The 26,679-nt window shown below is 56.2% G+C and overlaps 1 protein-coding gene across 2 annotated transcripts in view; it reads left to right on the top strand.

The window, feature by feature from the left end:
- The window catches only part of PRX (periaxin), a 29,283-nt gene extending 2,623 nt beyond the window's left edge, over positions 1–26,660 (top strand). Inside the window, exons 1-6 of one of the 2 annotated variants that reach the window (XM_081018575.1) lie at positions 12,272–12,527; positions 16,306–16,361; positions 17,504–17,596; positions 18,572–18,878; positions 19,869–20,062; positions 20,891–26,660. In XM_081018575.1, coding sequence (XP_080874701.1) covers positions 12,287–12,527; positions 16,306–16,361; positions 17,504–17,596; positions 18,572–18,878; positions 19,869–20,062; positions 20,891–25,903 — 5,904 coding nt within the window. In that variant the 5' untranslated portion in view covers positions 12,272–12,286 and the 3' untranslated portion in view covers positions 25,904–26,660. Of the gene's footprint in view, positions 1–12,271; positions 12,528–16,305; positions 16,362–17,503; positions 17,597–18,571; positions 18,879–19,868; positions 20,063–20,890 lie in introns of those variants that run through there. The other variant, XM_081018576.1, reaches the window with a different exon arrangement.
- Positions 26,661–26,679: the final 19 nt, after the last annotated feature.

Raw genomic sequence — 26,679 nt, 5'->3', positions numbered from 1 at the left:
GGTGACCGAAGCTGTTTCAGTACGGACCCATGGTTGTGGGTCCAGATGCCCTGGTCTCAAATGCAAACAGTTTGTTGGGGTGTGGAGGCTGTGTGAATTTGTGGCTATTTGAGGTTGCTGCTTCCTGCAGCCGTCCAGGTGATTCTTTCCCAGGGAAATTTTGGAAGGAAAGGAGAGCAGGCAGCCCTTGCTCTAGTTTGGGGACTTATCCTGAGCCAGACAGCTGCTCCATGCAACTCAGTATTGGCTACTCTGACTGGCAGCTGTTCCCTGAGATTTCGGGCAGGGGAGGTTATCAGCTTTACTTGCACGCTCCACGGCTGAGCTACAACCCTTGCTGGGTGGGGGGGCGGTGGACTGGATGACCCTTTGAGTCACTTCCAGCACCACCATTCTAAGATTCCCAGCGCATGCCTGTGCACCCTAGGAGACTGGGCTGGGTTTGGGCGGCTTCAGGCTCAGCCCCTCGGGGTTCAGCTAAGCCTTCCTGCTCAGCTTGTGGGGAAGCAGTCTTCCTTCTGGCTTGGCAGGCCTCCTGGGCCAAGGGGGGGGGGCAGTGAGTGGGACTGGCTGCCCAGAGATCTCTCCTCCTGCACGTTGCAGCGCCTGTGCCAACCCACAAATAAAGGGGTTGGGAAATGCCAGGATGGTCCCGGGCAGGGCAGGCCCATGTCCCCATGTGGAGGCCTTGCAGACCCTGGCGGAGTCTGGCTTGGCTCACCTTTTCTTTTTTGGTAAACTTTTAAAAAATTCATTTTATGATGTGGATAAAAACAGAGAGAGCAGATGAAAATTGAAAGATGGAAAGTGAAGCTCTTTCCCACACCATCATTAGAAGGAGCCTTGGTCCATTCAGCCCACTGTTATCTACACTGACTGGCAGCAACGTGCCAGGGTTTCAAACTCAGGTCTGACCTGGGGGGGGGGGGTGGAGTGCCTTCTGCGTGGAAAGCAGGGCCCCCCAGCTCTGTGACCTTTCCCCAAATCGCTGCTGTTTTCTGCTCTGCTTTACTTCATCTGGAGTTCCTCTCTGTGGGAAAGGAGAGTTCCTCTCTGTCTTTCTAAGTCTGTGCTTTGGGATTTTCTTGGAAACCGGGAGCTGCAGAGCATTTCCCCAGCATACAGCACGGAAGGAGAGCTCCCCTCCCAGCCCCGGTCTCCTCCTTCCCCGCCCCCCCCCCAGCATTAAATTTAGCATCCTGGCAGTGAGTTGATGGGACAGCAAAGGAGAAGGAGCTCCGTGTCTGTGCCCTTGTCTGACCTCAGCGCAGAGTTAACTGTGGAACTCCCTCCTGCAGGAGGCCGGGTGGCCACCAACCTGGATGGCTTTAAAAGAGGACAGGACAAATTCATGGAGGAGGTGTTAGACAAAAAAAAGGTGTTAGATAAAGCCACATAGGAGGAGAGGTCCGTCAGTGGCTCATGGTCATGATGGCCGCGTGGAACCTCCAGTTCCAAAGGCAGCCTACCCTCGAATGCCAGCTGCAGTGAATGGATGGGGCTTTGGCCCTCCTAGCTGGCCAGCTTTTCTGAAAGCATGTCTGGCCTGGGTGGATCCACCTGGCCAGTAGGTTTTCATTTTCTGAGGTCTTTCTGAGGCACAATTCCTCCTAAGCCAGCTTCCTGTTTCTGATGGAAGCAAACTCTCCCTGCCAACGGGACGTTTGGATTTGAGCAGGATTTCCTGGGGTGTGAGCTGCTGTTTCCCCCTCTTCCCAAATTGCCTTGGAGGGGGGCAGAGGACGGGGAGTGTCCTCCTCTTCCTGCCCTCTGTCCAGACCTGGGTTCAACCTCGCTGACCTGCACAGTTCTCTCTCCTCCACACTGGAACAGCGGAGCACAGCTTCTCCTCCAAGTCAAGTCTGCTGCTGCCACGGTGGAGAGGCCTTTGCTAGACTGCCTTTGGGCCTGGAGGCTCCACAAGAGCAGAAGTTCCTCCTAGATCAGGCCGGGGGGGGGGCATTAGTCCAGCATCCTGTTCTCACAGTGGCTCATGAGAGGCCTGTTATGAGGAGATCACAAGCAGGATCCGAGCCCAAGAGCAATTCTCCCTTCCTGTGGTTTCCAGCAGCTGCTATGCGGAAGCCTTGCTGCTTCTGACTGTGGTTCAATGCCACCCCAGCCCTCTCCTCCACTCCACCTGGTGAACCAGGCTGCCAAAAGTAATGTGAATTTTGGGGTCACCCCTGCTACTGCTTTATTAAGCAACTTTTCTCCTTTTAAACCCCACATTCCTCCAGTGCGCTCAAGGGAGCCTATGAGGTCCTCCCAGCCAACCCCATTCTTATCCTCACAACAGCCCTGTGAGGTTCCATTTGTAGCCTAAAGCAGCAGGAGGGTTAGAAGGTGGATCTGATAGATCTCTGGGTGGTGTGCAGAAGGAGCTCTGTCTCTTCACTGTGGAACAGCAGCAGCAACAAAATGAGACACACACAGAGAGAGAGATTATACGGCTGAGATGAAGGTTTTTGGGTTAGCTGGGATTTTTGCGTGCCAGGACTGTAGGCTCCCGGACTCAGAATTCTAAAGGTGCACCTTTTGTGCCAGGTTAGTGGATCCCCAAAGCCCAAATTGTGCCCGCTGTCCAGTCTGAAGAGCCTGAAGATGGCCCCCAGGGCGGCTGTGTGGGTGCTGCTAAGGCATTCAACGCTGTAAATCGTAATGCCCTGTGGACTGTCCTTCTGAAAACTGGTGGCCCAGATAAATTTGTGAACATCCTTCAGCTCCTCCGTGATAATATGACAGCAAAAATTGCAGATAACAATGGCTCTCAAAGTGAACCATTCACTGTGGGATCAGGTGTGAAACAGGGATGTATTATTGGCCCAAGCCTATTTATTATTTTCATTGCCATGATCCTACACATTGTTGAAGGGAAACTCCCCTCCGGGGTAGAAATCGTATATTGAACAGATGGAAAGCTATTCAATCTGAGCAGCCTGAAAGCAAAGAGTAAGGTTATCATAACTTCCGTCATAGAGCTTCAGTATGCTGGTGACAACGTAGTGTGCGCACGCTCAGAGGATGACCTCCAAACCATCCTAAATATCTTCACAGAAGCTTATGAAAAGCTTAGGTCTATTGCTCAACACCCCCAAAACCAAAGTGCTGCACCAACAAGTACAAAATAACCCCTCTGCAGTGCCACAAATCTAATTCAGTTCTGTAAGACTGGAAAGTGTTGATCACTTCTCCTACCTGGGCAATTATCTTTCCACATGGGCCAACATTGATGCCAAAATCCAGCATCACCTGAGCTCTGTGAGTTTGGCTTTCTCCCAATTGAAGTGCAGAGTGTTTGAGGACCGGGACATTCACAGGGAAATGAAAATGCTTGTTTACAAAGCTATTGTACTACCAACCTCACTGTATGCTTGTGAAACACGGACCACTTATAAACGCCATCCCCAACTCCTCAAAAGATTCCATCAACAGGGTCTCCAAAAAATTCTACACATCACTTGGGAAGACAGGTGAACTAATACCAGTATACTGGAAGAAGCAAAGATCACCAGTGTTGAAGCAATGATTCTTCAACATTTGTTGGACTGGTCATGTTGTTCAGATGCCTGATTATCATATTCCAAAGCAACCACTCTATTCCAAACTTTAAAATGGAAAGCGTAATGCTGGTGGTCAACAAAAGAGGTTTAAAGACTCTCTCAAGGCAAATCTAAAAAAAAAGAAGTATAAACACCAACAACTGAGAAACACTGGTGCCTGCGAGCGCCCCAGTTGGAGAACAGCCTTGACCAAAGGTGTCCTGGGTTTTGAAGACACTCAAAACTCAGGACGCAAGGGAGAAATGTGCTATGAGGAAGGCATGCTTGGCAAATCACACCATGATCAACTCCTGCCTGGAAACCAGTGTCCCACCATGGAAGGACATGTGGATCCAGAATTGGCCTCCACAGTCACGGACTCACTGTTAAGGCCGTGTTCATGGAAGGCAATCTTACTCAACTACGAGGGATCGCCAGAGAAGAAGAGGCTTCTGGCTGGGGTCAGGCGGGCCGAGGTGGGATGCTGCCTGCACAAGTGCCACCTTCTTTTTGTTTCTGACTTCCTGCGTTCCTGGCAAGACCTCAGCGGAGCCCTGACTCAAAGGAAACCCAGTTCATTTCCTCAGCTAGCAGGACAGGAAGCCTGGAGCAAACCCGCCCCCCCCCGGCCTTCAGACCTTCTCAGTGCCCCTGTGTGCCTTGGGGGGCACCTGGCTGTGCCCAGGGGGAGGGGAAGTGAGGACTTTGGCCCTAATGGTTAGAGTGATGGGCTCTGGCTGGCAAGATCAGAGTTCAAATCTTTCCTCAGCCATTCACCTCACCCTTCAGCCCATTTCTCTCCCTTTCTCCTTAGCCTACCTCATTGGGGGGTTGTGAGGATAAAGTGGGGGTAATTGGCATCCAGGTCAGCTGCCCTGAGCTCATGAGGAACACCTGGATGAGGCCAGTGGTTCATCCAGTCCATCCTCCTGTTCTCACGGTGGCCAAACACTAAGAACCGGGGAATCTAAATAGACTGCCTCTGGAGCTGGAGGTTCCATAAGAGCACAAGAAGAGCCCGGCGGCTGGATCAGGCGCAAGGGGGGCAAAATTAGCCCAGCACCGTTCTCCCAGTGGCTAACCAGATTCCCCAAGGGGAAGCCCACCTTCAGCCCTCTGCCTCCACCATGGTGGTCCAGCAACGGGGGAGGCTGCAGGGCAGATGAAAAGCCAGGCGTTCCTCCGACTGCCCTTCAGCCAAGAGCTCTGGCTCAGAGGCTGCCAGTGTTGCTGCTGCTGCAGCAGAAAACTCCCCCTGGCAGGGAGACGTCTGATTTTATGCTTAGGGCACTTTGCCTGTGACTCCAGATCTCCTTTCTGGGGCGCGGCGTCGAACAGCTGCACCACATCTGCTAAAAAGAGAGGTTTGGGGGCTCCGCCCTTCCTGAAAGCCATGGCCGACCTGGGATGTGGGTGTCCTTTTGGCTGGCAGTGGGACTGGGGGAAGGCGCTCTGCGCACATGCTCAGAGGCACACTTGACATTGTATTTGCCAGGCCCAAAACCTTAACAAGCAGCTCTGGGGTATCTGTGTCACAGCCGTGAGGGTGGCCCCAAAGGAGGCTACCCAGCCCCCTGAGAGGGAGAGCTGATAGAGCCAGAGGAGGGACAGTCTCAGGTCTTGGCTGTTTCAGCCCCCCCCAACCTGGGGGCGGAGGAGAGAGCAAGAGCGCTGGCCATCGTTTTCCTTCCCTGTGTTGTTGGCCAGAGACCATTGCGGGCAGGGACAGGCCGTCTGTCTCTCTAGCAGCCATGGTGATGATGATGATAGCTTTCTCTCACCAGTGCTCCTTCCTGCCCCTGAACTCAGCAGGATGTGGCCCACGTGGGCCAGGGGCCGGCCTCGTTCCAAGCAGAGCTGCTCCCAATTAAAGGCTGTTACCAGAAGAGCAAGCGGCTCTTTCCTGCCTTAATTGGATCAGGAGCTCTGGAGCCAAAGGGACGGTGACTGTGGCGGCCTTGTTTTCCCCCTCGCTGACTCTCCTGGCCTCGTTTGCTGTTTGGGCAACCGCTGAGCTCTGGACGGGAGCTGCAGAGAGGCGTTGCTTCCTGTCAGGGGAGCCGCTTGTTCCTCTGGGAGGTCCACATGAGCCCCCAAGCACCCCGAGGTCCAAAAGAACAGAAGAAGTCACAGTGGACCTTGGAGTCTCAAATTTCAGCAGCGTCCTGTGCAGCAACAAAATTTGGTCTCCCTGCCCAGCTTTTGGTCTCCACCCTAAATAATAGTTGCAGTACCCCCATGACTCTGTGCCCCCTAAATCCACCTCTATAAGAAAAACCTGGCTGCTGGATCAGGCCCTGCGGGGAACCTGCAAGCAGGATCCAAGTGCAGGCAGGTTCCCAGCATGCTCTTCTAATCTTATTATGGGGGGGGGGGCAGATCCAGCAAGCCGTCCTTCTCATGAGAGCCGCATGCTGGGCTGCAGGATTAAGAGAAGAGGGCTATTGATGACTCCTAGCCAGGATGGTCAGAGGCAGCAATGCTTCTGAATCTCACCTGCTGGAAACCTCTTTTGCTTGAAACCCTTTGAGGCATCTGGTTGGCCCCTGTGAGAACAGGACGCTTGGCCCGATCCAGCAGGTTCTTCTGATGTTCTTTTGTAACCTTGGAAGAGATCCCAAAGGGTCGGGGAGCCCAGAGGCAGCTGAAGGAGCAGCAGCAGCAGCAATGGGGATCATCCAGCAGGGCAGGTGGAGGAGACGAGGGAAGGGCTTGAGAAAAGGGGTGCTGAGACAAGAAGGGGCTAACGGGGAGTGTAAGTGGCCCCTTCTCCTTCGCAAGGATCTGAGGGCTGGGTGGGAGCTTCAGGGGAGCTTCTGCTGATTTTTCCACTTGCCATCTTCTTTGGCAATGTGCATGTTGCAGTAGCACTGCTGTTACTGGCTTGACTGGGAAACCTGAAAGAAAAACTCTGCAATTTAGAAAGGGGTATTTTCTCTCTCTCTCTCTCTCTCTCTCTCTCTCTCTCTCTCTCTCTCTCTCACACACACACACACACACACACACACACACACACCCTTTGAGCCCGCCTTCTTGGCCCCTGGCCTGATCCAGAAGGCTGTTCTTATTTCCTTATGTTCCTGAACTCTTTAGATCGTACTTTTCAGGCACGAATAACTCCTAGGCAGAAACGCTCTCTGGCTTTGGCCTTGGAAGCGGCCTTGAACTTCCATGGCTTGGCCTGCAGAGTCCTGGGAATTGTAGTTTCCATGAGGGTGGGGCTGCTGAGTAGTTCAGCCCCCCACCCCCCTTTGTGGCGTTTGCAGGGTGCCTGGTTGAGGTCCGGCTGCTGAAGCAGGACTTGCTGCAGGAAATCCTTTGGTGGGGATGTTATCTGCCTTCCGCCCCCAACGCTGACCCACGGGAGGAGCTTCAGAGGGCCTTTCCAGGAATACAGCCTTGGAATGGCGCCTGAAAGTGCGTCACTTGCAGCCAAGGAGCAAAACTACGTTTTGCCTCCTCCTATCAGACCCTTTTCTCAGGGATTACTGACAGCCTCAGGTTTCAGGCGGGATCTGTGTTTCCCTGCCCCAAAGTCAGGGCGACCAGAGTGACGCACTTACCTTGCAAAATAGAGGGGCACCTGCTCTCCCCCAGGAAGGAGGGGCTTTGCCTGGAGCTGGTGAGAATGGGGCATCCAGACCAGGGCCCCAAATTCTCATCCAGGCCCAGAATTGGAAGCCGGATGCTGGACAGTTGCAGGAGAGAGAAAAGAAAGTCCTTCTTCACACAGTGCCTAGTGGAGACAGTGGTGGCCCCCAACTTGGATGGCTTTAAAAGAGGATGGGGCTCTCAAGGGCTGCTAGACACAAGGCTCTGCTCTGCCCTCCACAGCTGGAGGAGGCAATGCTGCTGAATTTCAGTTGCTGGGAACCGTGTTTGAAATTAGCCAGAGGCCAGGTGCAATTTTCACCCGGCTATCGGCCACTTGTGACCAAGTGAAGATGCCTGGGCGCTGTCAGGATGGCACCTGACATCATCACCATCTGGGGATCATTGGATCTGGACTGTTTTCACACACTAATACCCCCTCCTGTAGAACGCTATCCATTATATTTTATCTGCACAATCAGAATGAATTTTAGGCACCAAAATGCTTTTTCTGTGCAGCCTGAGCAGGAGCAATGAACGACGTTATAGTGAATTGTTGTTGCTTGTCTTCTCCCACTGCCCTGCTCACAGTTGGGAAGAATATTCTGTGAATGGTCTGTGTCCCCATTAAGAAAAAGGAATCAGCCAATATATATGCAGACTACCCCTGGATCAAGGGACTTTTCTTCTTTGAAGTTCTCAGCTCAAGGTTGTCATTTGAACTAGCCGGATGTTTAACTGAGAATCACTCACTCCATCATTTGAAAACAAAGACTTTAGAGCTGACTTGTCCCCAAATGGCAACTAGACATTCGATTTTGGCGACTGCAGCCTTGGTCCATGAAGCCATTGGGCACCTAGCTTGTATATCTGAGTTTCTGACATTCTCTGGGAACTGCAGGAGGGGAGGGTTGCTCAGATCCTGCTTGTGCATTTCCAAGAGGCATCTGACTGCCCCCCCCCGAGAACAGGATGCTGGACTTGGTGGGCCACTGGCCTGATCCAGCAGGCTCTTCTTTGGTTCTCGTGACAGCTGAGGTTGGGGCCAGGGGTTGCCTCTGGTTTACCTCTTGCTCCAGCAGTTTTTCTGCTGCTAGATTAGGAAATTGGGCATTGCTGGTTCCCAAGGTGAAGGGGCCTCTGCTCCCCCACTTCACCATGGTTTGGCTGTAGCTCCTCCTCCTGACTGAGGCTCTTCCTTCCACCTGTGTCCAGAATCAGAGTCCTTCTCCTGGCCTGCCCCTTGGTCCGGAGAAGGAAAGGGCAGACATTCTTCAACCTGTGGCTGCCCATTGTTTAAAACTTAAGCCAGGCACTTTCAGGGCATGTGCTCAGTTTAGAAAGGGATGACAGGGGGAGAATGGGGGAGAGTCACATGGGATGCCTGTGAGCCAGTATAGGGGCAGACGGCCCTTTGGCCTTGTTTGTTTCTTTGTTGCACTTAGATCCCACCTTTTCCTCAAAGGAGCTCCAAGTGGCCTGGACAGAGTTCCTCCCCTTCTCACTGTATCCCCGCTGCAACCCTGCAATGTAGGCTATGCTGAGGGGGGCAGTGATTAACCCCAAGGACACACACAGGGAACTTCATGGCCATGGGGGCTGGGATTTGAACCCTGCTCTCTTCCGGGTCATAGTCCAATGCTCTATCCACTACGCCACGCTTGTGATGGAGGGGCAAAGTGGTGCCTGTGCTGAGGGTGGTCCTGCTCCATTTGCCCCTTCTGGATGATTGCCTCCTCCCTGCAGTGAGGGCTGCGCTGTTCCCTGACCTAGGGTCCCAGCCCCCCCCCCCAGGTCTCTCTCCTTTTCTTTTGCCCCCTCAATATCTTCCTTCCTCCACCCCCGCCACCCCCATTCTCTGTGCAACTCTGCTTACTGCCATATAACTGCTGGAAGAGACCCCCAAGGGCCCTGCAATGTAGGAGCCATGGCTAAAAAAACTCTGACCGATGGCCATCCAACCTCTGCTTCAAAACCTCCAGGGAAGGAAAGTCCACCACCTGGCAACAGTCCATTCAATTGTCAAGTGGATCTTGCTGGTTTTGCCTTTTGCGTTCTCTCTCCCCCCCCCCCCGCGCCTGCCCCCGTATTCTTCCTTCTGTTTCTGAAATGTGCTGAATAAGAGAGTGAGGAAGTGCACTCCAAGAAGGAGCTTCTCTCTGTCCTGGGGGGGGGGGGCAGAGGCAGGGTGGTTTCCTTCCCTGTGTGGATGGCAGAAGCACCCCCTCCTCAGGAGGAAGGGGTGCTTGGGAGGGGCTGGCTCTTGGCTCTGCTTGGCCTCCTGCTATCTCTTTGAGCCTTTGCTGACACCTCTGGGACCTTAGGGTGAAGGGGGGGGTAATAAATTAACACAGCTATTCCAGGGGGTGGAGCGTCTCCCCTATGAGAAAAGGAGGCAGCATTTGGGCCTTTTTAATTTAGAGAAAAGTCAAGTCAGAGGTGGCATGATAGCAGTTTACAAAATTATGCCTGGCATGGAGAAAGTGGAGACGGTGAAATTTTTCTCCCTCTGTCAAACTCTCCCCCAGAAGGCAGTGATCGCCTCCAACCTGGAAGGCCTTAAAAGAGGACTGGGCAAATTCCTTGAGGAATAGAATTGTAGAATTGGAAGGGGCCCCAAAGTTCCTCTAGTCCGGCCGCCTCTTGCAATGCAGGAATCTCAACTCAAGCATCCCTGAGAGATGGCCATCCGGCCTCTGCTAAGAAACCTCCAAGGTTGTCAGGAGAGGACTATCACTGGCTCTGCTCTGACCTCCACAGCCAGAGGCAGCAATGCTCCCGAATTCCATTTGCTGCAAACCGCAGGAGGGGAGAGCGGTTCTCGCACTCAGGTCCTGCTTGGAGATTTCCCACAGGCAACTGCTCAGCCACTGTTGGAATAGGATGCTCCACTGGACGGGCCATTAGACTGATCCAGCAGGCTCTGCTTATGTGGACGAAGGGCGGCATTTCAATGGAATAAATATAATAACGTTCTTATGTCTGTCTGTCCCACACCTTGCCCCCAAAGTACAAGCCAGCCTGCTCAGGTGTTTTTGGAGGTGGGGTTGGGGCAAAGGGCAAAGGCCCAGAGTGTGAGAAACTTTGCTCTGGTTTCATGTTCACAGTAACAGCTTGGCTCTAGCTGCTGGTTCCTGGGCTCCATTGGGGAGTTAAGTGATGTGCTTGCATGTGTGAAGCTGGCCAGGGAGGGGGGCTCAAGGAGGTGGGGGGAAGAGACAGAAGGAATGGCAGAGAGGTTGACTCAAGCTTTGCACATAAGGAAGGAAGGAAGGAAGGAGTGCAGTGCCATTGAGAAGTAGCCTCAAGTGGGGTTTGAAAGAGTTGTGTGAATGGGCTTCCCTCACTTTGGCTTTGAGGTGGGCCTTCTGGAATGCCTCAGTCATTTGCAGGAAACCTTTTCTGCATTCCTGCAGGGGACCTTCAGAGTCATCTAGTCTGACCCCGCAGGCTGGCTCAGGCTCCAGAGCAGGAAGGAGAGCTCCCTGGGACACTGGGCCCTGTCTCCTGGCTGCTTTGCAGCATTCCTGGCCCAGGCCTGGCCTGCCTCTCTCTCCCCACTGCCCCTTGCTGGCCGCAACTCTGGCTTTGCTGAGCCTACAGAATGCCTGGCATTCTCCCACGCTCTGCCACGATGCACGGCTGGTGACGCTGCAGCGAGGGAGGTGGGAGAGAGAGAGACCTGAACAGGCCCCTCTTTGTCTTGGGCTCGGAGTGGGAGCAGATCTCTCTCCACTGAGTTTTGCATTCAGAGGTTGGAGGGAGCAGAGCAGGAAAGGAGGGGGCCCCAGGGGGCCCCAGGCAGAACATCTGCTGCTTGCACCTGAACAGTTTTGGTCAGCTCACCTCAAAGGGGATATTGTGGAGTTGGAAGAGGTTTAGAAAAGGGCCACCAAAGCAATCAAGAAAGTGGGAAGAAGTGAAAGAAGCATCAGAACAGAAGAGCCTGCTGGATCAGGCCAGTGGCCCATCTAGTCCAGCAGGCTGTTCTCACAGTGGCCAACTAGGTTTGTGTGGAAACCAGCAAGCGGAATCTGAGCCCCAGAGCAGCCCTCTCCCCTTCTGAAATTTCCATCCTGGGTGGCGCTGTGGTCTCATCCACTGAGCCTCTTGGGCTTGCTGAACGGAAGGTCAGTGGTTTGAATCCCCACGATGTGGTGAGCTCCTGTTGCTGTGTCCTAGCTCCTGTCAACCTAGCAGTTCGAAAGCACACTAGTGCAAGTAGATCAATAGGTACTGCTGCAGTGGGAAGGTAAACGTCGTTTCCGTGCACTCCGGTTTCTGTCACGGTGTCCTGTTGTGCCAGAAGCGGTTTAGTCATGTTGGCTACATGCCTCGGAAAGCTGTCTGTGGACAAACGCCGGCTCCCTTGGCCTGAAAGCGAGATGAGCGCCGCAACCCCATAGTTTCCTTTGTCTGGACTTAACCGTCCAGGGGTCCTTTACCTTTTTACCTTTACCTCCATAGACTTTTCCTCCCTGAATTTGTCTAATTCTCTTTGAAAGCCACCCAAATTCTTATCTTATGCTTACGAGTCCCACTTCTTCAGCCAGAAGTACACATTGTGGGGTGTGAATCCAGAGCACACCCTCCCCCCCCCCGTTTAATACGCTGGCTGTGAGTGTGAGGACCTGCCTGGGGACTTACTCACACTAACAATCCTTTGAACTTTCAAGGCCTAGGTCTGCCCTTTAAATCTCCATGTTTGAATATTCTTGTTCGTGCTCTGGAGTTTCCCCTGCGGAAATCCACTCTTTACTGCTGAATCGGAGCAAACGTCAGTCTGTGGGAAACCCAAATTGGTTGGGTTTGCACTTCAGCTTTAAAGAGCATTCAGAAAGGGAGATTTGAAGTGGCAACCTGTGTCTGGACAGCACAGGGCAAAAGGCCAGTGTGGAGAAGCTCAGAGTTTGCTTTCGGCCCTGGGGCTCCTGCTGCCTTGGGTTTCTCCACGGAGATGCCAGCCAGAGCTCCAGAGGGCAGTCGCCGAGGAGGGGGAGGTGTTTGGGAACGGCTCCAGGAATGCTAGCGATGCCCGTGAGGGGTTGGCCAAGACGCTGCGTCCCTTTGTCCTCTGGCCTGGGAATGTGCGGCATCGCGTCTTGACCTTTGGGGAACGGTGTGGCGTGGGTCCTCGGAGTCCGGGCGTGGGAATGAAATGCCACCCCTCCGTGGCAGCCTGGGATTTCACCAAGGGAGGGAGCAAGTGCCGGCTGCAGTCTTCTTGGGCAGGGAAAGGAGGGCAGCAGGAAGGAACAGTGGGAGAGGGGGCCGTCTGTGGAAGCCTAGGGGGCCATGCCTCCCTCTCCAGAGGTGGCTTTTTCCTCTCCATCCCAGAGGCTGATGCCTGTGGGGTTGGTGGGCAGAAGAACCTCAGAAGAGCCTGGCTGCTGGGTCAGCATCCTGTTCTCACTGTGGTCAAATACACCTAGGGACCCAGGGCTCTAGATTGACTGCCTCTGGACCTGGAGGTTCCATAAAAACTTAAAAAGAGCCAGGCTACTGCTTGGTGGTCCTGGATCCTCTGCTGTTGCTTGAGGCTCAGGTGGCCTCAGTGACCCGGAGTGCCTTCCGTCGGCTTTGGCTGGTGGCCCAGCTGTGCCCCCATCTGGACAGGGAGAGCCTAGCTACTAGCTACTGCTGTCTATGCTTTGGTAACCTCCAGGTTGGATTACTGCAATGCCTCCTACCCAGACCCTGAGATCATCTTCTGAGGCCCTCCTTCCTGTGCCTCCTCCTCGAGAGGTCTGGAGGGTGGCAACACTTAGAACGGGGCCTTCTCTGCAGTGGCTCCCCATCTGTGGAATGCTCTCCCCAGGGAGGTTCTCCTGGCGCCTTCATTATACACCTTTAGGCACCAAGCAAAAACATTCCTCTTCTCCCCAGCCTTTGGCTAATTATCCAATACCCTTTTAAACGTGTTGTGGGAATGGGGTTATTGGTTTGTGTTTGTTTTATTATGTATTTTGTGTTATCATTTTGTATTTTTATATCTCAGTGATCACGGGTAGGAGGAGGAGTTACGCTAAGACCAGACCATGTCATTACCAAGGAAGCAGGCTTAGTCGTTGTTTGAGGACTATCCCTGCCTCCAGGTCTGGTCCTGACCGGAAGGATACTGGAATCAACAAGGGAAACCCACATGACCTGAAAGTGTTGCTGTGCAATGCCAGGTCAATGATGAATAAAACCTCTGCCATCCACGACCTGATTGTGGATGGAGGATTTGACCTGGCATGTGTGACAGAGACCTGGTTGGATGAAGCAGATGGGCCCGTCCTTGCCGCTGCTTGTCCACCAGGTTTCTCTTACGCACAGCAACCCAGGCCTTGTGGGCGGGGAGGGGGGGTTGCAGTGATTTTTAGGAAGTCATTAGTTTGCACCAGGCGTCCTACTGGAAAGACCCAGTTCTCTGAGTGCATGTTCTGGAAGTTGGGCAATAGGGGCAGTACAGGATTCCTATTGGTGTACCGACCTCCCCGCTGCACCAAGGATTCCCTGCCCGAGCTGCTTCAGGTCGTGGCGGATGTCCTCCTGGAGACACCTAGTTTGGTTGTCCTAGGGGATTTTAACATCCATGCCGACACGACCTTACAAGGGGCCGCTCGGGACTTCGTGGAAAGCATGGCCTCCATGGGGCTGTCCCTGAATAAGTCTGGCCCAACTCATAGCCACGGGCATGCCTTAGACCTGGTGTTCACCTCTATGGATGTTGGTGATCTGACACTAAGTAAAAGCGAAACCAAAGAAGTGCCATGGTCAGATCACTTCCTGGTGCAACTGGACTTCTCCGTGACCCTTCACCTCTGCAGGGAGGCGGGACCGATTCAGATGGTCCGCCCCCGCCACTTAATGGATCCAAATGGTTTCCAGAGAGTGGTAGGGGATGTTTTATCCCATGCTGATGGCCTTTCAGCTGATTCCCTGGTGGCCCGCTGGAATGTGGAGTTAACCAGGGCTATTGACTGTTTGGCTCCAAAGCGCCCTCTCCGATTGCATGGAGTCCGGACAGCCCCGTGGTTTTCCACGGATCTGAGGGCAATGAAACAATCGTTGAGACGGCTAGAGCGCCGGTGGCAGATAACCCATTCTGAATCTGACCGGACACGGGTTAGAGCTCAATGTCGAGCCTACCAAGTGGCGATAGCGACGGCGAAGAAGACTTTCTTCACCGCCTCTATTGCATCTGCAGAAAACAGCAGCAGGAGACTCTTTCAGGTGGTTCGCAATTTAGCGGAACCACCTGCTCCATCAGGGCCCAGTAGGGGCCACATGATCTCCTGCAATGATTTTGCAAAGTTTTTTGCAGATAAAGTCGCTCAGATTCGAGAAGAGGTAGACTCCACCGTGGGAGCAGGGCCGGGGCGGGAGAGTGCTAGAGTCCTGTCTAGTCAAGTTGTGTGGGATCATTTCCAATCTGTTACCCCCGAGGATGTGGACAGGCTGCTTGGACGAATGAAACCAACCACTTGCCTCCTTGATCCTTGCCCATCCTGGCTTATAAAAGCTAGCCGGGAAGGACTGGGCGATGGGCTTCGTGGGGTGGTGAATGCTTCCCTCCGTGAGGGAGCTTTCCCAGACCCGCTGAAAGAGGCGGTTATTAAACCGCTTCTTAAAAAACCATCTTTAGATGCAGCCACGATAGCCAACTATCGCCCAGTCTCAAATCTTCCATTCTTGGGCAAGGTGATTGAGCGAGTGGTTGCTGAACAACTCCAGGCACGCCTGGAAGAAGCGGACCATTTGGATCCCTTCCATTCGGGATTCAGGCCTCATCATGGGACTGAAACTGCCTTGGTCGCTCTGGTTGATGATCTCCAGCGGGCTAGGGACAAAGGTGAGAGCTGTTTCCTAGTTCTGCTGGATCTCTCAGCGGCGTTTGATACCATCGACCATAACATCCTTCTGGACCGTCTTGAGGGGCTGGGAGCTGGGGGCACTGTTATACAGTGGTTCCGCTCCTTCCTCCTGGGCCGTGTTCAGAAAGTGGTGGTGGGGGATGAGTGTTCAGACCCCTGGGCCCTCACTTGTGGGGTGCCCTCAGGGTTCTGTCCTCTCCCCCATGCTTTTCAACATCTACATGAAGCCGCTGGGAGAGATCATCAGGGGATTTGGGCTGGGTGTTCATCAGTATGCGGATGATACCCAGCTCTACCTCTCTTTCAAATCAGAACCAGTGAAGGCAGTGAAGGTCCTGTGTGAGTGCCTGGAGGCGGTTGGAGGTTGGATGGCGGCTAACAGATTGAGGTTGAATCCTGACAAGACAGAAGTACTGTTTTTGGGGGACAGGAGGCGGGCAGGTGTGGAGGATTCCCTGGTCCTGAATGGGGTAACTGTGCCCCTGAAGGACCAGGTGCGCAGCCTGGGAGTCATTTTGGACTCACAGCTGTCCATGGAGGCACAGGTCAAATCTGTGTCCAGGGCAGCTGTTTACCAGCTCCATCTGGTACGCAGGCTGAGACCCTATCTGCCTGCGGACTGCCTCGCCAGAGTGGTGCATGCTCTGGTTATCTCCCGCTTGGATTACTGCAATGCGCTCTACGTGGGGCTACCTTTGAAGGTTACCCGGAAACTACAACTAATCCAGAACGCGGCAGCTAGACTGGTGACTGGGAGCGGCCGCAGAGACCACATAACACCGGTCTTGAAAGACCTACATTGGCTCCCAGTACGTTTCCGAGCACAATTCAAAGTGTTGGTGCTGACCTTTAAAGCCCTAAACGGCCTTGGTCCAGTATATCTGAAGGAGCGTCTCCACCCCCATCGTTCTACCCGGACACTGAGGTCCAGCACTGAGGGCCTTCTGGCGGTTCCCTCACTGCGAGAAGCCAAGTTACAGGGAACCAGGCAGAGGGCCTTCTCGGTAGTGGCGCCTTCCCTGTGGAACACCCTCCCACCAGATGTCAAAGAGAACAACAACTACCAGGCTTTTAGAAGACATCTGAAGGCAGCCCTGTTTCGGGAAGCTTTTAATGTTTGATGTATTATAGTATTTTAATATTCTTTTGGAAGCCGCCCAGAGTGGCCGGGGAAGCCCAGCCAGATGGGCGGGGTATAAATAATAAATTATTATTATTATTATTATTATTATTATTATGAATATCCTGTGATCTTCAGTATACAAATATAATAAATAATAACAAATAAAATAATAACATTTCCCCCTCCACAGCTGCACAGGGCCAGGTTCCAGAGAGCCACGTGTTCAGGACAAGGCAGCAAGCAGCTGTAAGTACCTGGGCACCTGCTCCTCCTCCATCACCACTATTGCAGCCCCCACCCTCAAGCTGGGCTCCCCCTGTCTGAATTCTGGGTCAGCCCCACCAGAAACCCTCTTCAAGGAAGCCTGGGAATTGCACTCCTCTCTCAAATGACGCTTCCAGTGCAGCTCTTTGGACTGCAGACACAACCCTGTGCCCATTTTCCAGATAGGTGGCAGGTGAATCGATGGCCCCGCCCCCAAGTCTACCTACCTGCCTGCAGTACCTGGCTGCCTGGCTGCCTGTCTGCTGCATTTATATCCCACTTTGTTCTCCAAGGAGCTGAAGGCAACAGACGTGGTTCTCACCCTCGTTTAATCCTCACAACAACCCTGTGAGGTAGGACAGGCTAAGAGGCAATGACCGGCCCAAGGCCACCCAGTGAGCTGCATGGCCCAATGGGGCTTTGAACCCTGGTCCCAGCCCGACACTCCAGCCACTGCTCCATCACTGGGTTAGGACTTGAACTCGGTCCTCCCAGGCCCAGGGTTCTCCCACTGGTCCTCTGGGCCTGGCGATCATCTCTCTGGACGTTTTGCAGGTCAGCACCCTCCCTGGTGGGCTCTTGCTGTTTTCCCACTCCTCCATGACTCCTGCCGGCAGATCTATAGGTGGGAGTGGGTGTCTTACAAAGCCGTTTGTGTGTGTTTAAGTTGTGATTCCTGCATTGCAGGGGGTTGGACTAGATGACTCTTGGGGGTCCCTTCCAACTCAACAGTTCTGTGGTTCTAAGTGTAACTCAGGTGTGTTTATTTCGAGAAGTGGCTGTGTTGCTCTGTCGCAGTAAAAGCAGCAGATCTGCTTATAATCATAGAACTGCAGATTGCAGGGCACCCCAAGGGTCATCGAGCCCAACCCCCACCAGACCTCTGCTTAAAAACCCAACGAAGAAGAGTCCACTACCTTCCGAGGGAGCCTGTTCCCTAGTTGCGCCTGTGTCCCTTCAGCACCTCCCCAGCCCAGACCGATTGTGCCCCTGTTACCACTGGCGTTGTCTACTACAGAGGCCAGCCCCCCCCCCGGCTGCACCCCATTCCCAGCTGGGCCTTTGGGGTCCCTGAGAGCTGGCAGAGCCACCTCCCCACCTCCTGCTTCTCTCCTGCCTTCCAGACAGCCGGCTCCAAAGGGAATGAGCAGCTGCAGCCCCCCGCAGGCAGCCCCCCGCACCTGCCCCCCGAGGAAGCTGGTGACGCAGACCGAGCAGTAAGTCGGGAAGAGGGGGTGGGGGGGGGACAGACAAGAAGACACGTTCTGAGGGTGGAGGAGGCAGGTAGGGCTGTGCCCCCCCCCAAGGAGGAGGGGGCAGGTCACACATCTGAAGATGTGGGGTAGAAGGCAGTTTGGGTGACGCTGGGTCCCTGAGCCTGTTGCCCCTCCAAGGTGTGGCCTCTGCCGCCTCTTACATCTCCATGCAGTGCCTAGTTAAACTATGGAACTCCCTTCCACAGGTGGAGGCAGTGGTGGCCACCAACCTGGATGGCAGATTGTGCCTATTCCTGGAGGAGAGGGCTATCGAGGCCCCCTAGTCACGAGGGCTATGCCATGCAATGCTTCTGAATGCCCATGTCTCGAACCTGCAGGAGGAGAGAGTGGCTCTTGTGCTCGGATCCTGCTTGTGATCTTCCCACTGGGGCATCTGGTTGCCCGCTGTGAGAACAGGATGCTGGTCTAGATGGGCCCCAGTTGGCCTGATCCAGCAGCCAGGCTCTTTGTATGTTCTTCGGGAACCTCCCGGTCCAGTGGCAGTCTATCTGGATTCTTAGGGGAAAAGAGCAGGCTGGACTGGATGGGTTCTTGGCCTGATCCAGTAGCTCGTCTCATGCTCTTAGTTTATCTGAGATCACCATTAGGCGGGGCAGAGAGGGGGAAGCTGGCTCTGGACTGGCCAGCAGGGGAGGGGAGTTTAGGAGCCTTGGCTCCCTGGCTCCCAAGAAAGCCTCCGCCAACGTTTAAGCCGGATAGCGAAAGGAGAATTGCTGGGTGGTGTTGGGGTGTGTTTGGGGGGTGTGTGGATGGTTCTTCCAAGGAGGCTGGGAGGAATAAACTCCCACTAGCGAAATAGCTCCATCGTCTTCCCAAAAGAAGCAGGAGCCCCTGGGAGGAAGCTGTGGCAGTTCAGCGAACTGGTCCCCGCCTGGTCTGGTGTGCTGTGTGGACACCCTCTCGGTTCCCCCCCAGGCCCAGAAGGAGAAGCTGCATGCGGAACTGAAGAGAGTCCTGCAGAGGAAAGGCGAGAGCCAGCGCAGCTCCGAAGAGGCCGAGGAAGAGGAGAGGGGGGAGCCCCTGGCCCCAGCCAAGATGGAGGCGCGGCTGAGCTCCATGGAGAAAACCATTGAGACCTCAGAGCTGCTGGAGATCATCGTGGAGACAGAGGCAGAAGCCGGGGTCAGCGGGATGAGCGTGGCCGGAGGGGGAAAGAGTGGCCTCTTCGTCAAGGACGTCCTGAAGGACTCGCCTGCTGCTCAGGCGCTGAGCCTCCGCGAAGGTGAGCCTCCCTGTTGGTGGAGGGAAAGAGCAGCCGCCTGGCGCAAAGCCAGAGTCTGGCTCCCTCCTAGCTCACTGTTGCCTGCACAGGCTGGAAGCAGTGGCCGTTTGGGGCTTCTGCTCCCAAACCTCCCTGCATTGCATTGATGTCCCACCTTTTTCCTCCAAGGAGCTCAAGGGGGCCTGCATGGTTCTTCCCTCTTCACTTAATGCTCACAACAGCCCTGCAATGTAGGTTAGGCCCTCCAGGTCTCAGCCAGCAAACGTCATGGCTGAGTGGGGAGATTGGAACCCTGATCTCTCCTGAATCCTGGTCCTCATCTAATGCCCACAACAACAACTCTGTCTGTGAGGGAGTTTCAACACTGGTCATTCCTAGGTCCCAGTCCAATGCTCTAACCACTGCACCACACTGCCAGTGAAGGGAGGGGGGGGGACTGAAGAACAGGGATGATTCTCTGCTCCGGCGAGGGCGCCTTGACCACCTTAAGCAACATAATAATAATTTTATCATTTATACCCCTTCCATCTGACTGGGTTGCCACAGCCCCTCCCTTGCCCTCTATGAGATGGGGGCAGCTTCTACAGAGAGTTTCTCTCCTTGCGCACAGCTGCTAGGAGACCTGACGGAGGGAGAGGCAAGGGAGGCAGCTGGTGCCTCTGTGCCCTGCTGGTGGACTACCCCTTCAGGACCTTGGCAGCCCTGGACGGGGCTCAGCCTTGGTACGGGTTAAGGGTGCAGCCGCTGAACAGGGGCGGTAATGGTCTCTGCATGTGAGCAGGGGCACTCCTGCCAGTTGTGTCAATAATTCCGGAGCCAAAGTTTGTGTTCCTGTAAAGTTGCCTCGGACAGCGTCTCTGGAGTTTCAGGCCTTGGCCCTGTTTTCTGGCCTGCCCCCTTCCTGCAGAACGAGCTAAGGGCAGCGGGAGGGATAACACTGCAGGGCTGTGGCTCAGCTTCGACATCTTCCCCTGTCCACCCGCCTTGTAGGCGACCAGCTCCTGAGTGCCAGAGTCTATTTTGACAACATCAAGTATGAAGACGCCTTGCAGATCCTCAAGTGTGCTGAGCCGTACAAGATCTCCTTTTGCCTGAAACGGACCGTACCCAGCACTGACGTCTCCCGCAAGCCTGGAGCCACCACCTTTGAAGTGAGGGGCCCCAAAGCCAAGATGGCCAAACTGGTAGGTGGTCCTAGTATTGCTCTGTGGCGCTGGCCCAGTGACAGGGTGCACCCCCCTCTGTCTCCAGGGGTGAGAGGGTGCCTGGGGTGGCACCCAGAGGTTGACATAGATATTCTATGAACTGGTACTGAGAGGCATCACTGCCTCCAAACGGGGAGGTTGCACTTGGCCATCCTGGCTAGTAGCCATTGCTAGTCCTCTCCTCCTCTGTGACTTTGTCTAATCCATAGGAGGCAAATTTAAAAATTACTTTAAAAGAGGAATGGGCCAATTCATGGAGAAGGAGGAGAGGGCTGTCCGTGGCTCACAGCCACAATGGCTCTGCCCTGTTTTTGAATCCCAGTTGCTGAAAACCACAGGAGTTGCTCTTGTGGTCAGATCCTGCCTGCCAGTTTTCCACAATGGGCCTCTGGTTGGCCACTGTGTGAACAGGATACTGGACTAGATCTCCTCTTATGTTCTCTTTTAAAGCCATCCCAATTGGGAGTGAGTTCCACAGGGCTTCATTAACTACAAACCCCTAAATGTGGGATGGGATCCAGTTTGGGGGTGCAGGGTTTTTACTGCAGAACTTTGGCACAGGTTTGGAGGAGATCCAAAATTTGGGGGTTCATAGTTAATAATCCTGTTCCAGTTTATGCTGCAGGGAGAAGGAACCTCTTTCCCCTGTCCTGAATCATCACTGGATGTCCACGAGAGAGGGAGGGAAACGCCCGTTTCTCCTTTCTCCATTCCACGCACCACTTTATGTACGTGGCTCCTTTCCCTCACCTTCTCTCTGGGCGCCTCTTGCTAAGACTCACGCAGCCCTTGCACTTCTTTCCCCAGAACATCCAGAGCCTGACATCGCTGAAGAAAAAGAAGAAGAAGAAGAAGAAGGCGGCGGCTGCAAAGGCCAAGGACCTGCAGGCAGCGTCAGGGGCGTCCTGGAGCGGGGACTTGGCTGGTGGCAAGCTGGACGTGGCTCCCGTCGACGTGGAGTTCTCTCTGCCCAAGTTCTCCAAGCTGCGCAAGGCCAAGAGCGCAGGAGAAGTGGCCGTTTCGGAGCCCAGCCCAGACATCTCTCCTCGCCTGTCCTCCCTGGAGACCAAGCGGCGCAGGCTGAAGTTCCCCAGGCTGAAGGTTAAGGAGGCTGCGGCAGCAAGAGCCAAGGGGACCGGGGGCTGGCTGGAGGTGGGCCTGCCCAAGGCTGCGACGGAGGCGAAAGCAGCAGGCAGCCTCTCCCGCTTCAGCGCGCCCTTCGGCAAGGCCAAGAGGGCGGAGGCCAAGGCAGAAGGCGAGTTCCAGGCCCCGCAGGTGGAGCTCGACCTGCCACTGCCCAAAGCTGGGCCCGGCAGAGAGTCCCCCAAAAGCAAAGTCCAGGCCCCCCAGTTTGGACTGCCCAAGGTGGAGGCCACCCTGCCCAAAGTCAGCGGGGTGGAGCTCACGGAAGGGGGTCTCCAGGGCGGGCTGAAGCTGCCTACGGCCGAAGTGGCAGCCCCCAAGGTGGACGTTGACCTGTCCTTCCCTGGGCTGGAGAGAGCCGCCCCAGAGATGACCCCTAAAGGGGAGGGCTTCAAGATCAGGGCCCCCAAGTTTGGGGTCTCTGCTGAGGAGGCGGAGCTGAAAGCACCCAGCGTCAAGGTCCCAGCTGTCGAAGTGGCCCTGGGCAAAACGGAAGAGCGGGAGGAGAAGCTGAAGGCGGGGGTGGCCCTGCCCCCCCTGGAGGTGGGGATCCCCTCGGTGGAGCTGGGGATCCCCCTGCCCAAGGGGAAGGCTGAAGTGGAGCTTCCGAAGGCCAGAGCAGAGGTCCCAGACGTCTCCGTCAAGGTGCCTTTGCTCAGCCTGCCCAAGCTGGGCTCCAGAGCCCCCCTGGAGAAAGGGGAAGAAGAAGGCAGGCTGCCCCAGGTGGAGCTCAGCATGGGGAGGCATGAAAGCCCCAAGGCGAAAGCCAAAGGCCCCAAGATCCAGCTCCCAGGGTTCGGGATTTCCTTGACGGAACGCAAGCTAGAAAGCAAAGAGGGGGCCGTGTTCCCCGAGGTGAAGGTTCCATCTCTGGACATTGCTCTCCCCAAAGTGGGGGAGGTGCAGCTTCCCAGGCCCATGGTGGAGGTGGCAGCCCCCGCCGGGAGGCCGAAGTCAGGAGAGGTTGCTGAAGGGCCCGGGTTCAAGTTCCAGGTGCCCCAGGTGTCTCTCCCAAAGTTTGACCTCTCTGCCAAGGCAGACTCCCTGCCCCAGATGCATGCCCAGGTGCCCAGGCTGGAAGGTGAGGCCGGTGTGAAGGTCAGCGTCCCCAAGGTGGACCTCTCCTTGCCGGCAATGCGGCTGCCAGACATGCAGCTGCCCAAGGCCCCTGTGCCCAGGCCAGAGTTGGATATCTCCGTGGAGAAGCCGCGGGTGGAGGTGGCTGTCCCTGCCGCTCGCCTGAGCTGTCCGTCGGCGGCCGTGCCGGCACTGGACATTGACTTGCCCAAAGTTGGGCTTGAACTGGATCTGCCAAAGGTGGAGAGAGAGCTGGCGGCCTCCGAGCAGCTGCCCCGGGGCCATGAGGTCAAGCTCAGGGTGCTCTCACCCAAGGCCATGACCAGAGACTTGGAGGTGGAGATCAGTGTCCCCACGTGCCAGGGGGGCCTGCCAGAGGCAGAGCCAAGGGAGAGGGTCTTGGGGGGGCCTGATGTCAGCGGGATGGTGGCCAAGATCCCCAAAGTGGACCTTTCTCTGGGAAAGGCCCTGCCGGGAGAGGAAGGAACAGCAGAGAGCAGCCTGGCTGTGAAGGGCCAGTCTTTGCTGGAAGTGGAGGGGGCCAAAGTGAAGCTGCCCTCTGTCGAAATCCCGTCCGTCAAGATCCTAGATGTGACACTGGAGGGCGGCAAAGCCCTGGAGGCTGAGGCCAGCATCAAGGTGCCCAGATTTACGCTCCCCAAGTTCAGCATCCCTGGCCCCAAAGCCTGGAAGGCCAGCCCAGAGGCCTCAGCACCTGAGGCGGAGGGTGGCATGGAAGCCAAGCTGAAAGTGCCAAAGTTTGGGATTTCCTTTCCCAAATCAAAAGTGGATGTGGAAGGGATGGCACCCAAGGCAAGGGCGACTGCAGCCCTTGAGGCTCACGGGGGGGTGGAGCTGCCAGCGGTGGATGTCACAGTGCCGGCGGTGGACGTGGACCTTGGCCTCCCCGCATGGACCGGTGAAGAGCCTTCCGGCACCCCCTTGCCCGAGGTTGGCACCGAGGTGCCCGACATCAAGCTGAAAGTACCCAAGTTTTCGCTGCCCAAATTCCGGGGCAAAGGCAAGGAAGGGGATCTGGCATTTGAGAGCCAGGGGGGCAAGTTGAGAGGGAGCAGGGAGGCCCTGGCAGGAGACCTGGGCACAAAGGTGCCCGAAAAGGAGGCCAAAGGCTCCAAGTTCAAGATGCCCTCGTTCGGCCTCATGCGCAGGGACACAGCGGGCATGGAAGCAGAAGCCAAGAAAGCCCCTGGCAGCCCCAGGGAGAAGCCCAAGGGGGGCCCCTTCGCCAAGATGCCCAAGCTGAAGCTCTCCTCCCCCAAGGTGGAAGCAGACCCAGGGAAGCTGGCACATCTGCAGGCCCCGCCCGAGCTGGAAGTGAAGGTTCCCCAGGTGGAGCTGCCCAGGATCGGGGCCAGGGATGAGGTGGGGCTGGCCGTGGGTGCAGAGAGCCCTACTCTCAAGGTGAAGGTGCCCTCTCTGGAGATCTCCATGCCCAGCAGCAGAGGTGAAGGGGAGAAGCCGGTGGTGGATGTCTCAGAGGCCGACCTCCGCGGATACGAGGGGGAGCTGAAGATCCCCAGGGTGGGCATTTCCACCCCCAAACTAGAGCTGGAAGTGAGTTTACCCACAGCCGGGGTGGAAGAGCCCATGCTGCCAGCAGAGGCCAAGATCAAACTGCCGCAGGTGGAGCTGCCAAGGTTTGGGAGAGCGGAGGAGGGTGGGGCAGAGGTGCAGCTGCTTGGGGGGCACAGGCTCAGCTTCGGGGAGGAAGGTGGGGAAGGGGCGGTGGACACCTCTCTCCTGGGCACCAAGATCCGGTTGCCCAGAGTGGACCTCTCCTTGCCCAAGGGGCGCCTGTCGGATACGGAGCTGCCCCTGACAGCAGAGGGGGGAGAGGTGGTCCCTGAAGGGTCAGAAGCCAAGTTCCGGATGCCTTCAGTGGGGCTGCCCAAGTTCTCTGCCCCCCGAGTGAAGGCCCCTGAGGTGGAGCTGGATGTGGGCTCGGAAGCAGGGAAGGGAACACGCGCCAAAGCTGGGGGCCCGGTCATCAGGCTGGCCAAATTTGGGGGCTCCACCTCGGACAGGGAAGCGGAAGCTGAGGCGGATTTGCCCCGAGTCCCACAGCTGGAGCTGAAGGCCCCCAAACTGAGAGGCAGCACAGAGGCGCTGAGCCCTGAGGCCAAGGAAGCCTCCCAGATCAAGATGCCCTCTGTGCCCATTGGCTTTGGCCTTGCCAAGGGGGAAGCGGAGGCCCGGGGGTCCCCCGAGGAGGGCAAGTTCAAGATCAAGCTCCCGTCCCTGGGCCTCTCCAAAGCGGGTGCAGACACCCAGCCCCTCTGCCCCCCACCTGAAGGGGCGGACTTCTCCTTCAAGATGCCCCAGATTGCCCTGCCAGGTGTGGGCTTCTCGGTGGACCAGGAGGGGAAGAGTGAGGCTGCCCGGCGGGAAGCAGGGAAGCTGCCAGGTCTGGATGTGGAAGTGGGAGGGTTCGAGGCCAGGCTGAAGGCGCCCCAGATCAAGGTGCCAGCTGTGGAGCTGCTGGGCCCCCAGGGGGACGGCGCTCCCTCTCCAGGCGAGTTGGAGGGGAAGAGAGCGGCCTTCCACGTGCCCGGCGTGGAGCTCTCGGCCCCCAGCCTCAAGGCGCACGCAGAGTACCAGGTGGAGGGGGCCCAGCTCCGCCACGGCAGCTCCCAAGAGCTGAGGGGGGGCCGAAGCGGGGAGGCCCCTGAGGCGGAGGCAGGGAAGAGGTACAAGGTGAAGATCCCCAAGTTTGGGCTGTCTCTACCCAAAGGGGGAGCAGAAGGCGGGGAAGGAGGACCCCCTGGGCACGAGGGGGAGGCCAAGGTCAAGAGGCCCCCGTTTGGGCTGGGGAGGGCCAAGGGCAGAGGGGCGGAGGGGCTCCTAGAGGGGGAGGGGGAGGAGGCAGATGGCAGCAAGGGGGTGATGGCCAAGCTGAAGCTGAAGCCCCCCACCTTTGGGCTCTCCCTCTCACCCAAGGCCAAGGGAGGCGGAGCCGAAGTCAATGGGGAGCTGGAGGACGGCTCTCCCCTGAAGATGAAGGTGCCCAAGTTGGGCTTCTCCAAGGGCGAGGGGGGTGCCCAAGTCAATGGGGAGCAGGCGGGGGCCTCTCTGCACAATGGGGCCAAGCTGGGCAAGATCCGCCTGCCGCAGGTGGAGCTCTCCTCCCCGCCCAAGATGGCAGGAGCAGACTTGGAGCTGAACCTGGAGCTGGTGCGGGCAGAGGAGGCCAAGGACGAAGCCCTGGGGGCCGGCAGGGGAGCCTTGGCGGCCCTCAAGGCGGCCAAGTTCAAGTCGCCCAAGATCTCCTTCTCGGGCTTCAGGAAGCGCACTGGGGAGGGGGCTGCGGGGCCCGTGGTCTCCTCGGCTGCCCGGCTGGAGATGTCTTCTCTGGAAGCGGCTGAGATGGGCGCCAAGGGGGAGAGGTCCCCAAAGTCCCGGTTTCCCAAGGTGGCCCTGAGCCCCAAAGCTCAAGGGGGCGTGGAGGGGGGCTCCGAGCAGGGCGAGGGGAGTTTGAGGATCAAGCTGCCCTCAGTGGGCTTCTCTGGGGAGCATGAGGGGCAAGTCTTGGAGGGCAGAGTGGCGGGGGCCAGAGGAGAGGCAGGGGAGGCAACTGTGTGAGTGGGGCAGCTGCCTAGGGCCCTGCTGCACCCAGCCCCACTTCCTGTGTAATGCTTAGCACTAACCACAAGGGGGCGCCGGCCTTGGCAAAGGAGTGGGGGAAGCAATCAGAGCCCCCCCCCCCAGTCACTGGAGGCTTCCCACCTGCTTTTGCAAGCCTACCATGAAGGCGCCACGCTCCTCACAGCCGGGGGTGGTGGTTTCTTTTTGTAAAAAACCAATGTGAATAAATCCCCCCAGTGCCACCCCCTGGCCGGTCTTCCTGTCTTCAGAGGCTTCTCTCCCACCCTGCCCCAATCAAAGTCCCAGCCAGCAGCTGCCCCCCAGGCCTTCCTCCGCCCATCTTGGGGCCTCAAGGCATGCAGGTAGAATTGGGGGGGGGCCAGGCTGGGCTCAGAGGTCTGCTTTCCTCTCCTTGCACTGGGAAGCTTGTCTACTAACTAATGGATAAAGGGTTGTTTGGAAGACTAAGCCATCTCTACCCCCCACCCTGTTTTGAAATAAAGCCAATTCAAGAATTGGGGACAAGGTGGAAGGAGAATCTGATTTGTCTTTGGTTGGGAGTGTCCAGCAAGGAGATTGGAGATGGTTGCCAGTCAAAGGGTAGTTTAAGACGCAGGAAAAAAAGAGTTCCTCCCCTCTTGTGAAAGGGGGGGGCAGCTTCACGGGAAATTTCCACCCATGGCATTGGGAGCCAGAAGAGGAATCCTGGGAAGAGGACACTCCAGCCTCATCTAGTCCAACCCCTGCAATTCAGGAACCCTGGTTCTTAGTCC

The sequence above is a fragment of the Podarcis pityusensis genome (genome assembly GCF_964106645.2).
Source record: "Podarcis pityusensis genome assembly, chromosome: 8".
Classification (NCBI taxonomy): Eukaryota; Metazoa; Chordata; class Lepidosauria; order Squamata; family Lacertidae; genus Podarcis; species Podarcis pityusensis.
The sequence above is the reverse complement of the archived record's forward strand: the minus strand, read 5'-3'. Positions and strand labels throughout refer to the sequence as shown.